The 12393-nt window shown below is 39.9% G+C and overlaps 1 protein-coding gene across 1 annotated transcript; it reads left to right on the top strand.

The window, feature by feature from the left end:
• The first annotated feature begins 1036 nt into the window (after positions 1-1036).
• LOC117455104 (transmembrane channel-like protein 7) lies at positions 1037-12296 on the top strand. The gene is made up of 16 exons (XM_034094512.1): positions 1037-1164; positions 2205-2469; positions 2588-2736; positions 3306-3458; positions 3534-3619; positions 3711-3856; positions 3940-4087; positions 4888-5070; positions 5247-5392; positions 5757-5871; positions 6424-6521; positions 7948-8131; positions 8220-8350; positions 10699-10854; positions 10948-11026; positions 11151-12296. The coding sequence occupies exons 1-16, from the start codon at positions 1149-1151 to the stop codon at positions 11331-11333; spliced, it is 2238 nt and encodes a 745-aa protein (XP_033950403.1). The 5' UTR covers positions 1037-1148; the 3' UTR covers positions 11334-12296.
• The last annotated feature ends 97 nt before the right edge of the window (positions 12297-12393 follow it).

The following is a 12393-nucleotide window of genomic DNA, read 5'->3' as shown; positions in this document are numbered from 1 at the left end:
ATGTTATTACCGTTGCCCACTCACTAACTAAAAGGGGAATTCCTTCCCCTCCCGTAAACAAAGTATAATTATGTAAAATGTCTTCAATAAGATGTTCTATATATTATTGATTTGTTTACTTGCATTATCCCGAATACTTCTGACATAGTTAAAACTTAGTTGGGAACGGAGTTTGACAGTCATGGGATAGTATAACAAAAGGTGGTATTTACTTGCATTTTGAGAAATGTGCGATGCAGTTTTTTGAGGTTTGACTTTTACCCATCTAGCAGTTAAACTTTCATTGTGCTGCATCAGTTTGAACCATTATTATTTTAAATGTATCTTTCAGGGTGTCCCAACTGTATAAGAGCATTACTAAAACGCCCAGTACCCTTTAATAACATCATACAAGTTAATTCATTTTCCTCTTTTATAAATAACATACATTTATATAGATGAGGGATTTAAACTATTAACAAAGATTCCATTTAATGTAAATATATATATATATATATTTTAAACCAGTAATAAAAGACTGAATGAAACAAGAAAATATACAATAACATGCCATTTAAATACAATACATTTACAGTCAGTGGTGGATGTCTCTAAGTACTTTTACTCAAGTGCTGTACTCAAGTACAATTTTGAGGTACGTATAGGCTATAGTACCCCCCCCCCCCCCCCCACACACACACACACACATTTATAGAGTAGCACAAAACTCAGAATATCCGAAATATGTTCTACATTGACAAATTACAACATTGGAAAACATATTATGTGTATTTGTTAGTGATACAAAAACAGGTTAATAATCTGTAATAATATAACATTTTAAAAGAGCCATTCTGGACAATGAGTAGGCCTACTACTCATAATACGTCTAATACTTCTACTGTAAAATGTTGACCTCAGGACTTTTACGTAATGGAGTATTTAAAACCATAATATTTCTACGTTTACTCAATTAAAGTATCCGAGTACTTTTTGCCCCACTGGTTCCAGTGAGTGCGCTCCGGGCTGCTCCTGTATCCACATCCAGGAAGTGGTCTATGGGAAGTCTGACAACGGAGTCAACTCCCAGTTGACAAACTAAGTCTGCTCGGTTCATTGTTTGCTAATATTATCCAACAAATAGCTATTCTTATTCGGAGAAGGAAACAATGGAGGTCGACTCAGGTAAACTGGAAGTTAATGCTATACTTGTATCTGCAGCTATCCCTACTGATACGTGAGCTGGGTCTATTAAAACATACCGCAGCATTAGCTACAAAGCTAGTAACGCTAGCCTCAAATTTAGGTCAAATAATCGCTAACAACAGGCACAACACCTATGACAGGCTAGGTGATGTTTTGTTAAAGGGTTTTTGGAATAAGTTATGGACTTTTCAAGTATTGTTTGGTTTCGTCTGACTCTCTTTACCAAAACTACGTTGTTTTCATTTATTGCTGAGTCTGCTTATTGGGTAGGCATTCTCTGAAGCTGGATAAACACAACAAGGGAGGAAAATACCTAACTGCAGTGTTAGTTGCTGGAGAAAATGCAACACCTTGTCTCAATATTAATGTTTTCACTTATAAACAGGCATAAGCTAGTACTGACAATCTTGTACTGAATCAAACATTGATTTGGTTTTATAGATACCCTGTCATTTCTAACATTTGGAGATTTCTTATTTTCTTTCGAAATTATAACATCCTCATGTGATTTGATAGAAGTAGTAGTAGTTTTTCACAGCATTGATTACACTGACACATAACCCAGGTAAATTCGATCCCACTGAAGTTTATATGGATACAATATAACATTGTAAGAGAATAAAAATAAAGAATCCACAAACTACCTCCTCCATGTAACATCATGTTTGTATTAATAACTATTGTCATCGAGAAACGTACTTATGGAAGGTTCAAGTATCATTAAAGGCATGGGATTACCCATTGCTGTTGACATGGATAGGTCATTATTGTGACGAATGGGACTATCCTGATTTTGAGCAATATTAGTAACACTGCTGCTTTATCAATGGATTTATAATGCCCACAAATATGTTTTGCAGCATTGTTTTTTTATCTTGAAGCAATCAGCGTCAGTCACTAAATGATTTTAATTCAATCCAGTGATGAAAGAATATTTATTTTCAAAATCTTGCAGCCTTATATCATAACCATTATCAAAAGTAATAACTCTGCAATCATATTATGTCCACCTTTCCAAGTGTTCTACACTGATCGTAGTGGAAGGGTCAGCAGTAACCCACTGTTGGACCAGCTCCCCAGCTACCAGTCCCTGCTGTACCGCAGGAAGTCGTCCACGGCTGGCACCAAGCGAAGGAGCAGCTCCAGAGGGCGCATCGGCTCCTCTGGCAGTGGGAAATGGGGCGTGGGCACCATCAGCAGGCGTGAGGAGAAACCGAAGAGTCAGACGGAGGAGAGACCCATCAGGGAACTCCCCAGGACCATGGCCGAGAAACGGAGAGACAAGTGGGAGAAATATCACTATACACTGTCTTGAATGACGCTATTTTGAAAGTGTTTACATTCTTATTTTACTGGCTATGTTTAAAGGGTATTATATAGCAATAATGTGTTTCACTTTTAGCACACAGCGCTTGGAGGAAGATCGAGAGCTCAGCAGTTTGAAACAGTTGGAGCACAGCACCCGCCGGCACCTGAGGAGGCTGAGGGACGATGTTCACCAGTGGCTGGGCTCCCTGAAGCTCTGGAGGGGCGACATCCACCTCATAGAGGGTGAGGCATGAAATAGGAGCTCATATTACCTTACATTTCATCAAGCTGACACTTTTATCCAAAGCTACTTACAATTAGTGCAACTAAGAAGATACAAATTCAGAACATGCAGGATCTGCATCTTTCATAAAGTTCATTCTTACATGCAGATTTAAAAGCCATATCGTAATAACAAAGGATAAAACCAGCTTCTTTCTGACCAAAGCTTAAGAAAGCTCGGGGTGACTATCCTAATAGATGTTCTGGTGAATCTGATCCAAACTGATTTAAATCAACTCTGTTTTGAATGTGTTTCAAACTCAATGACAGACTTTTAGAGATGAATTCAACAACAACAGGATGATTTAAAACCAACACAGCTGACACCACCTTCCAAATACTCAGGGCAATATTATGTTTTCGAAACAAAATAAAATTGAAAACTGTAAAAACATCCTTCTGGCAGCTCTCAGATGAATTGTCCTTAGACTTTTATTAATTTCCTCTCATGATGTTAACATACTATTGCACTCACAGAAAATGGACCAATTTTGTTTTGATAATTGAATCCTCTCCACTGGTTCTCCCAGGGATGTTCGGCACAGGGATCCTGTCGTACTTCTCCTTCCTGCGCTTCCTGGTCATGCTCAACTTGATCATCTTTGTGCTCATGTTCAGCTTCGTCATGTTACCCATCATCATAGCTCCTAACGTTTCGAATATCACCTACAACCTGAATTTAGGTGAGAGGACACTTTCAACGTTTAGATTAAAACAAGGCAGGCATTAGTCTTATGCTTTACTGTTTTTTGCTACAGAAAGTGAGTGCAGTGTGTATCCCAGAAGCACTCGGCGAGGGCTGGTCATCTTTCATGAGCACATTACAGATCTGCTGTCTGGAGGAGTAAGTCATTGCACTTCACATGTACAAGTCCCCCGGAAGAGAGAAAAGGGATGTGTTGTTTTCTCACGTTTCTTTTGTGCTTTATCAACAGGGCTTTCTGGAACAGACTTATCTTTTCTACGGCTACTACAGAGCGGACAAAATCCACTTTTCTAATTCCACTTACAATTTGCCGCTGGCCTACCTGTTGGTCACCATAGCCTACCTGTTCTTCAGTCTCATCTGGATTGTTAAAAGGTACTGAAAATTAAATAATTAAACATGTGGAGTTAGTTTGAGTCTCTGGAAGTGATGTTCACTTTGGATTACTTTTCTTCAAGGTCTGCCACAGGATTTAAACGTAACCTGGTTCAGGATGAGGATCGTTTCCAGAGTTTCTGCAACAAGATTTTCGCCGGCTGGGACTTCTGCATCACCAACGAGAACGCAGTGAGGCTCAAGAGAAGCAGTCTGCTCTACGAGCTCAGGGTGATTCATCCAACTGTTCATCATTTTAGTTGAACTTGTTTTATTATTGTGCAGCTGGCCGGCTTTGTTGTGATTGGTCAACCGCTTATAGATCTCCCGCCCCTTAGCCTATCACATACAATTTGTTGGAGTGCTAGCAAATAAAAGCGTGAGTGTTACATAGTGAAGTTACTATGTTACAGAAGTAAACAATGGAGTCCAATGGAGGCGTTTCAGGCAGGGGCTGAGTGTGTGTGGGAGAGAAACTCCCTCTGAAGGGGACACAGGGATTTTAGCTTTTACAGACCATTTACATGCACGATAACCTACACACACTACAGGAAAGGGAAAAATACAAAATAACAAACATAATCGGACCCCTTTAAACATGAACTGAGACATAACATAAGGGCATCGGTGATCACGTTGACCTGCTTAGAGTACAATGTAAACCTAAATAGCATTATAGAATAGCGTGGGCAAAGTATGAAGCTACAGCTCTAGAAAAACTTAAGAGACCACTGCAGCATTATCAGTTTCTCTGGTTGTACTATTTATAGGTATGTGTTTGAGTAAAATGAATGTTTTTTTATTTTATTCTATAAACTACTGACAAGTACAACTAAGATATCTGACTCTTCAGGATGTCTTATCGTCGAGTGCCTTTCACCAAATTGATATTCAACTTTGGATGGATGCTGCTGCAGACGCTTTTAGTTTATAACATAGTGTGTTTAGTTTGATTAATACATTGTTGCAAATGTTTATTCCATCTATCCATTTGCCAGCCTTTAAAATGTCTTATTCTGTTCTATCCTCAGACAGATTTGGAGGAGGAGAGGATCAAACAGAAAATAGCAGATCGAACCCGCAAAGAGAGGTGCCGGATTTACCTCATCCGCCTCATCCTCAACCTTTTCGTCATCGGTGTGCTGATGGGTTGCTTCTACAGCATTTACCTAGCCACCATCTTCTCCCAGGAAGTCCAGATGGATACTAAAAAGGTAACGGAATCCGACCACCACTTCAAACATTTGTTAACTAACTGTTTTCTCTTTTCTCCTTGTTATCTAAAGCATTTTGTAAAAGCTAAGCTCCTTCTTTCAAATTTGCAAGAAAAAAGTTGATGACATTTAAATAAAATCTTTGATCTGACATCATTTTTTGGCCTTGGTTGCAGGATAATTTCATCGTGGATCTCATCTATGAGTATCTCCCCTCAATTGTCATCACCTTGGCTAACTTCATCACCCCTCTCCTCTTCTCGGCTATAATAAATTACGAGGACTACTCGCCTGCCTTCGAGATCCGCTTCACTCTCATGAGGTACTGCAGACTTCCATTCATCTACTTTCTCTTGATGGAGATATTTGCCTGAAAAGTAATTTTATAAGGAGACAAACACTATATTAAAGTGGCATATTTGCCTTTAAAAGATGATGCAAAGAGGGGGATCCAATGCTTAGAGTAATGACAATGACAGGATTGTGTTCAACTTGGGGGAAAATGAAACACTTTGGTGATTTGGAAAATAGTTTGTTCACCTCCTGAGTGTGTGTGTGACGTCTCCTTTTCAAACTGACTCATTGCGATGCATTTAGGAAGAATTTGTAGCTGTGTGGACATGTTTCTATTGTGAAACACTTACTCAGCTACGTTCCGTCATTCTTTCATTTTCCTTTCTCCCCAGGTGTGTCTTCATGCGGTTGACCAGCATCGGGGTTCTGCTCTTCTCTCTCTGGTCTCAGATCACTACATGTGGAAAGGAGCCCTGCCTGTGTGGCTATAACCACGTGCTTTACTCTGTGAGTCATTTCCCTTCATCCCAACACAACGAACAATGACTCTTTGGGAAAAGAACACGTTTGCATCTCTATGTCGACATTCAAACCTGTGGATCAAAGTTATTTTTACAACTATCAAAGGGGTTTTAAAGCTATTAAGAGTACATTTGAATTTATATTACTATTTACATAAGCTCTTGATTGCTAAGGGATCACTTTATTTGGTAATTCTTTGGTCAATCATTTAGCTCTGTCCCTTGAGACTTTGCTTGAGAACTTGAGGTTCAAAGCTCCAATTGTACTAAGTTCAGAGGATGGACTTGTACCTAGAGAGGTGCCCTTAAACAAAGGCTCCTGACTGCTACACTGCTCCTCGGGCACTTCATATATATTGTAGCTTCCATCCCTTCCTAATACCAGGATGGGTACAATCTAAATGTGAGTGGGTGCAGTGATAATGTGTGATCATAAAAAAGTCATTCTATTTGGTGGTTGAAACTGAACTGATACTGGGATGTGTCTCAGAGGATTCCTTCCAATCTTCTTGATATGTGCCTCTGTTTCTGTCCACAGTGTTGGGAGACCCGCATTGGACAGGAGATGTACAAACTCACCATCTTTGACTTCATCATCATTTTTGCAGTCACCGTCTTTGTGGAGTTTCCCAGAAAGTAAGTCCTCATCAATAAAGACAAAACATCTTTATCCTCTTAATAGATTCTTAAAGGTCACATGTCATGGCCATTTCCACTGATCATAATTCCATTGTTGAGGTCTACTAGAATAGATTTATACTGTGCAATTTTCCAAACTCACATTGGTTTCGCATACAGCATCTCTGTAAAGTATGTGTATTCGCTCGTTGCAGCTCTTGCCCCCCCCTCCCTGTGAGCCCAGTGTGCTCCGATTGGTCGGGACCAGTCGGGACGTTGTGAATCGCGCTAAGCTCCGTGGAGGTGTGATTTCCTTGTTTAGCGATACACAGCCAAACTCACCCTGAGCACACACAAAGTCACAGCCGAAGTAAAAACAATAAGTGTGGCTTGATATTGAGTAAGAAAAAGGTTGATAAACGCTGTGAGGGTCTGCAGAGAGAATTTCGCCACGATCCCAACTGTCTGTTATCAGCCTGCAGCCAGGGAGGAGAGATCAGCAGAGCTGCCTGCACTGAGTGTGTGAGGAAGTCCGTGGATTGGTCCATTTGGACCAATCAGCGGGGGCTTAACGGGGACGACATGACATCATGATGTACCCGGAAGAATCAAATGGACAGTGACGTATCTCCAACGAGGCGTTTTGGGGAGGTATTTTCTGTGTTAGAGTTTTACTCTCTACAGGGTGTACTTTGAGGGTTTTGACTCTGCAGACCGTTTACATGCATAAAAACCTTCATAACACACAAGGGGACGGGCAATAACCGGAAAAGCATGACAAGTCACCTTTAAATAAAACTGTTATTTGCTCGAGTCCTCACTAACACTAAGAAAGTGGATCACATCACTCCTGTTCTGAAGTCTTTACACTGGCTTCCTGTGTGTCAAAGAATAGATTTCAAAATACTGCTGCTGGTTTATAAAGCTTTGAATGGTTTAGGCCCAAAATACATTTCTGACCTACTGCTAAATTATGAACCATCCAGATCTCTCAGGTCTTCAGGGACTGGTCAGCTTTCTGTCCCCAGAGTCAGAACTAAACATGGAGAAGCAGCGTTCAGTTATTATGCTCCAAATATCTGTGTGGTCACTCACTGCTCCTACCTTGTAGCAGGTAAATCAATATTCTGCTGCCATACAGCTCTCTTTGAGCTCTGCTAACAGGATTGGAATTTTTTGGATTGTGTGTCATGTGGTAAAATTCAGGATGTTTGTTTTTAAATTTGGAAAAAGATTGTGTCCGGATTGGTTGGAGTCTTGTGGATTCTGTCAATCGGTGCAACTCTGTTTCCACGTTGTCTTATTTGCACAGCTGGCACAATATATGTGTATTTTATTCTTTGGCCTCCAAATGTCTTGAACACTTTTACGTTGAAGTCATTGTCATCCTTTCTTCTTTAGTAATTTTGAACCCGTTGTCCATGTGTTGCCCTGTGCTACCCAGACTGATAGTGCAGCACTGTGACTGCGGCCTGGCGAAGTGGTTTGGCCAGCAGGAGTTTGCCATCCCTCAGAACGTGCTGGAGATCGTCTACGGTCAGACCATCTGCTGGATCGGCACGTTCTACAGCCCGATGCTGCCTGCCATCTGCACGATGAAATACTTCTTTATCTTCTATATTAAAAAGGTGATATTTCTTACTTTATTCCATGGATCATATTCAGAAGTTCTAGAAGTTTCCATTGTTTTCTGACATTTATGATTCCTGTTTGAAGGTGTCTTTGATGAACAACTGCCGTCCAGCCACACGTCCGTTCCGAGCCTCCAGCTCCAACTTCTTCTTCCTAGTGGTGCTGCTGATAGGCCTGGCTCTGGCCTGCCTGCCTGTCTCTTTCAGTGTTGCACAGTGAGTAATGCATTGTTATTGACCAGTGTATCAACTACAGATTAATGATCGCTGCTGCATCGATCATTAATGTCCTCTACTCTCGTGTTTCACCAACTGTGGGCCCTCTCCACGCCGAGCAGAGGAGAGACAGGGGAAGTGAAGCTAATGCTGTTACACAGAAAACCTTGGTAGTGAACAACAGATTCTGTGTTTTAGTGTGATTTACTGAGCTAGACCAAAAAATATTCGGTTAAACCAATTGGTGAATCTGTTTAGCTCTGGTGTAATCCCTGGTGCATTTTGATGTGAAGTGGGCAATATGCTGGACTGTGATATTTTAAATACTGTAATATTAGCTATGTACGGAGCCCTGGAGGGTTCACAGAGAGAAAAATAAATAAAACGAGGCCACGTTTTATTAATTTGTGCGCACGAGATGTAATTCGTGGCCTCAATTTAAACGATATACTTTCTCGTGCGCACAAGATACTTTTTTTAACTTTCTCGTTCACACGAGAAAGTAACCGGTGCACCAAGTAGGAAGTGGAGCGCACAGGAGACAACCGTTTCATCGCAGACTGTTATGTTTATGTGGGAAATGGCAGTGCATACATTATTTGAGATATATTTCAAACTTGGACTTCATTTTAGGGACATTTCGGCCAGAGGTGTAGAACTATTTGTTTAAGCACCGGATTCGCAAAACGGGAGAGTCTGTGAACCAGTCTGCTTTGATCTATGAATTCATGTCCGCGACTCTCACAGTATCTGCTATCTGCGCGCAGAGAGCTGTGTCTTTTACGCAGCGCCTTCACTGTGTTTACCTTCACTGTGTTTACCTTCATTAGAACAGCTGAATAGAGATCGAGGCTGCTACGTTTTAGCCACGCACACACACACCTCTACACACATTGATCTGCCCGATTATTCCCCCTATTACTCGTTTTATGAAGGAGATATCCGGTCACCAGGGTGCATGATGTGTAAATAACCCAATTTGTGTTCTGTGAAACTGAAAAGGATATTACATTGTTTTTGTTACTTTGTTTGCAGTTGTATATGTCTTCAATGTAATTTAGGTTAACTTCCTCTTTTATTTAGATGCTTTTATGTTGAAGGCGAGTTTACGCTGTTGACAGGAAGTTGTTGTTGCTATGGAAATGCTACATGATGTGTGTGTGTTTGTGCTCAGCTCAGCTCTGTGTGGGTGTGTGTGTTCGGTGTATGTGTGTGTCCGACACCGGCATATGTTTTCAAATTACCATGAACAGTAATTTACACACATCTGGCGAACTCAATATGTGTATTCCCAAGTGAAAGAAGTTCGTTTAACCTAATCTCGATGTAGGCTAGTGCTAAATGCTGTCGGAGTGCACCAGAACGGATATCATAATATCTTCTTAAAACAAATGCACGCACGCACACGCACACACACACACACACACACACACACACACACACACACACACACACACACACACACACACACACACACACACACACACACACACACACGCGCGCGCGCCCTGGCGACCGGACATCTTCTTAATAAAACCAATAATATGGCGTAATAATCGGGCAGTTCGATGTGTCTAACCATAAGAAAGTATCTCGTGCGAATAATTAAAACGTGGCCTTGTTTTATTTAAATTGAGGCCACGAATTACATCTCGTGCGCACAAATTAATAAAACGTGGCCTAGTTTTATTTATTTTTCTCTCTATGAACCCTCCATAGGGCTCCGTAGATATGTGACTTTTCCAGGTTATAATGGCTGCATTACACTAAAGTGAGGTCATTTTCTGAACTTTACGGACTGTTCTAGCTGTTCAATTATTTGCTTTTACCCATTATATTCATGTTACTAATGAATATTTATTAAAACTCTTATAATCTAAATGTTTTTTGAAAGAACGAATAGTCATCCCTACAATACCGTTGCACTATCGATATTGGGGTATCCGATCAGAAATATACTAATATTAGATTTTCTCCGTATTGCAGAGCCGTCGTTTAAAAAAACATCCTTTTACATTGCTTTTCAGCAGCCTGTCACATGGTCATTTAGGCCACTGATGACTAAGCATTGAAAGTGGCGTTTCTTGTTTTTTCTGTTTTTTTTAAGTGTCTGAAATTCTGAAACATAACTGTTGTATTACATTTGAGAGCACACTTTCAGTCTGTTTCGTTATATCATGTCTATTCTTCTCTCTTGTATACTTGTGCATTTAAATGTAATCATGTTGACATGATATTTGTCATTAATCTCTTCTGCATTTTACTGACCTAAAGAATGGTAGCACAGCTCATTGCTGCATCCATTTTGTTTGGCATACATCCTCATTTACCCTTCCCTTGTTGCACAGAATAAACTCTTCCCAGGCCTGTGGACCATTCGTTAATTACACCACCTCCTGGGAGGTGCTGCCAAATACAGTATCCGAGCTACCCCATGGAATCAAAACCCTCCTCTTCGCTCTCTCATCAGAGGCCTTCGCTGTCTCCTTCTTTGTTGTCACATGGTGCGTGTTTCCATCAGCATTTGAACAGTTGTAACAAGTGTTCTTTACTCTTTATTGCTGAAGTTTAATCAACTTCCTGTTTTCCCCCAACAGTTTGATCATGTTTTATGTGATTGCACTAGCTGGAGCTCACAAGAGAGTTATTAACCAACTGAGGGAGCAGCTGGTAGTGGTAGGTTTTCTGCAAAATACATTTTCTAATTCTATTTCACCATTCTGGTTTATTCTATCTCGCCGTTTGTAATTTGAGTAATAACCATAATTGGAACTACTAACTGTGTCATTTTGTATCCCAGGAGGGCCGTGACAAACGTTTCCTGATCCAAAAGCTGTGCCAGGCCCAGAGGCTCTCGGCTATCAAATCCCCGGGGTCCAAATCCCAGCCCCGCAGCCCCAGCTATCACACCAGCTTCTCCAACAATTTCAATGAAAGTGTGTTCCTGGCACACTCACCTCCTGACTCCTCCACACATGTGTGACGCACTACCTGCTTATACAGACCAAAAAGAACAAGACTGGATGGACTGGATTTGAAAACTGAATTAATATCTTCTATTTTTTTATTATGAAAACACTACTTCGGAGCTTCTCTGGACCTGCTTACATTAATGTAGTGTGTTTTTGTGTGTTCTTTCGTTGATAATCTGATTATTATAAAACCCTTAAGACGATGCAATGTTCAAGTATTTTTAAAACAATATGATTTGTGGTGTTTTTAATCTGTTGCATGTACTGTCATTTCTTCCTTCTGAGAAGGACTTGCATTATTATAACCACTGGAGTTTGTAACAACCTTTCTGAAATGTATGCACTTTAAATGTATTAACACTACTGTTTTCTTACTTTTTCTAATTTGCGTGTTTACAAAACAGTGTGGGCATCGTCTGTCATCATCTACTGTTTATCATCAATAATGATTGTATATTAATGCAAAAAACGACTACATTTCAAACTGTAATCATGTTCATTTTACCATCACTGTCACATTTTTCTTTTTAAATTTTATATATATATATATATATAGCAACAAAACAAACAAGAAAAAATATATACATTGAAGTACCAAAGGAGCATATATATATATACTATATATTTTTATTTCAAGATACTTCAACTAAATCTTGTATCTTGAAATATACAAATTAATGGATTCAAGTTAAGTTTACCCAAGGGCTGTGATAAACACTATTCTAAGACAAACATATGTTTTACTTGCATAATTATTGCTGTCATTGGTTTTGAGTAAATCTTCATCTAACAAAAAAGGTCACTCGAAACTGTGAATTAGTTTTATAACATATTTTGGATGATGGGTGTCGGTACTATATTACTAAAAATAAAGTTTATGTCTTTGGAATAAGTACTGTTTTTCTTTATTATGAAGCATTTGTATATGACTGTGGTGACTGGAAAATAAATAAATTTAAAATGATGTGAAATAATCTTCGTGTTCCACTGGCTTTTTTCTTCTGTGCCCTGTACTTTTCTTTCTTTGACCTGTTATACCACCTCCGGCCAACAGAGGCCGCTGCTCGGGGC

The sequence above is a fragment of the Pseudochaenichthys georgianus genome, chromosome 1 (genome assembly GCF_902827115.2).
Source record: "Pseudochaenichthys georgianus chromosome 1, fPseGeo1.2, whole genome shotgun sequence".
Classification (NCBI taxonomy): Eukaryota; Metazoa; Chordata; class Actinopteri; order Perciformes; family Channichthyidae; genus Pseudochaenichthys; species Pseudochaenichthys georgianus.
The sequence above is the reverse complement of the archived record's forward strand: the minus strand, read 5'-3'. Positions and strand labels throughout refer to the sequence as shown.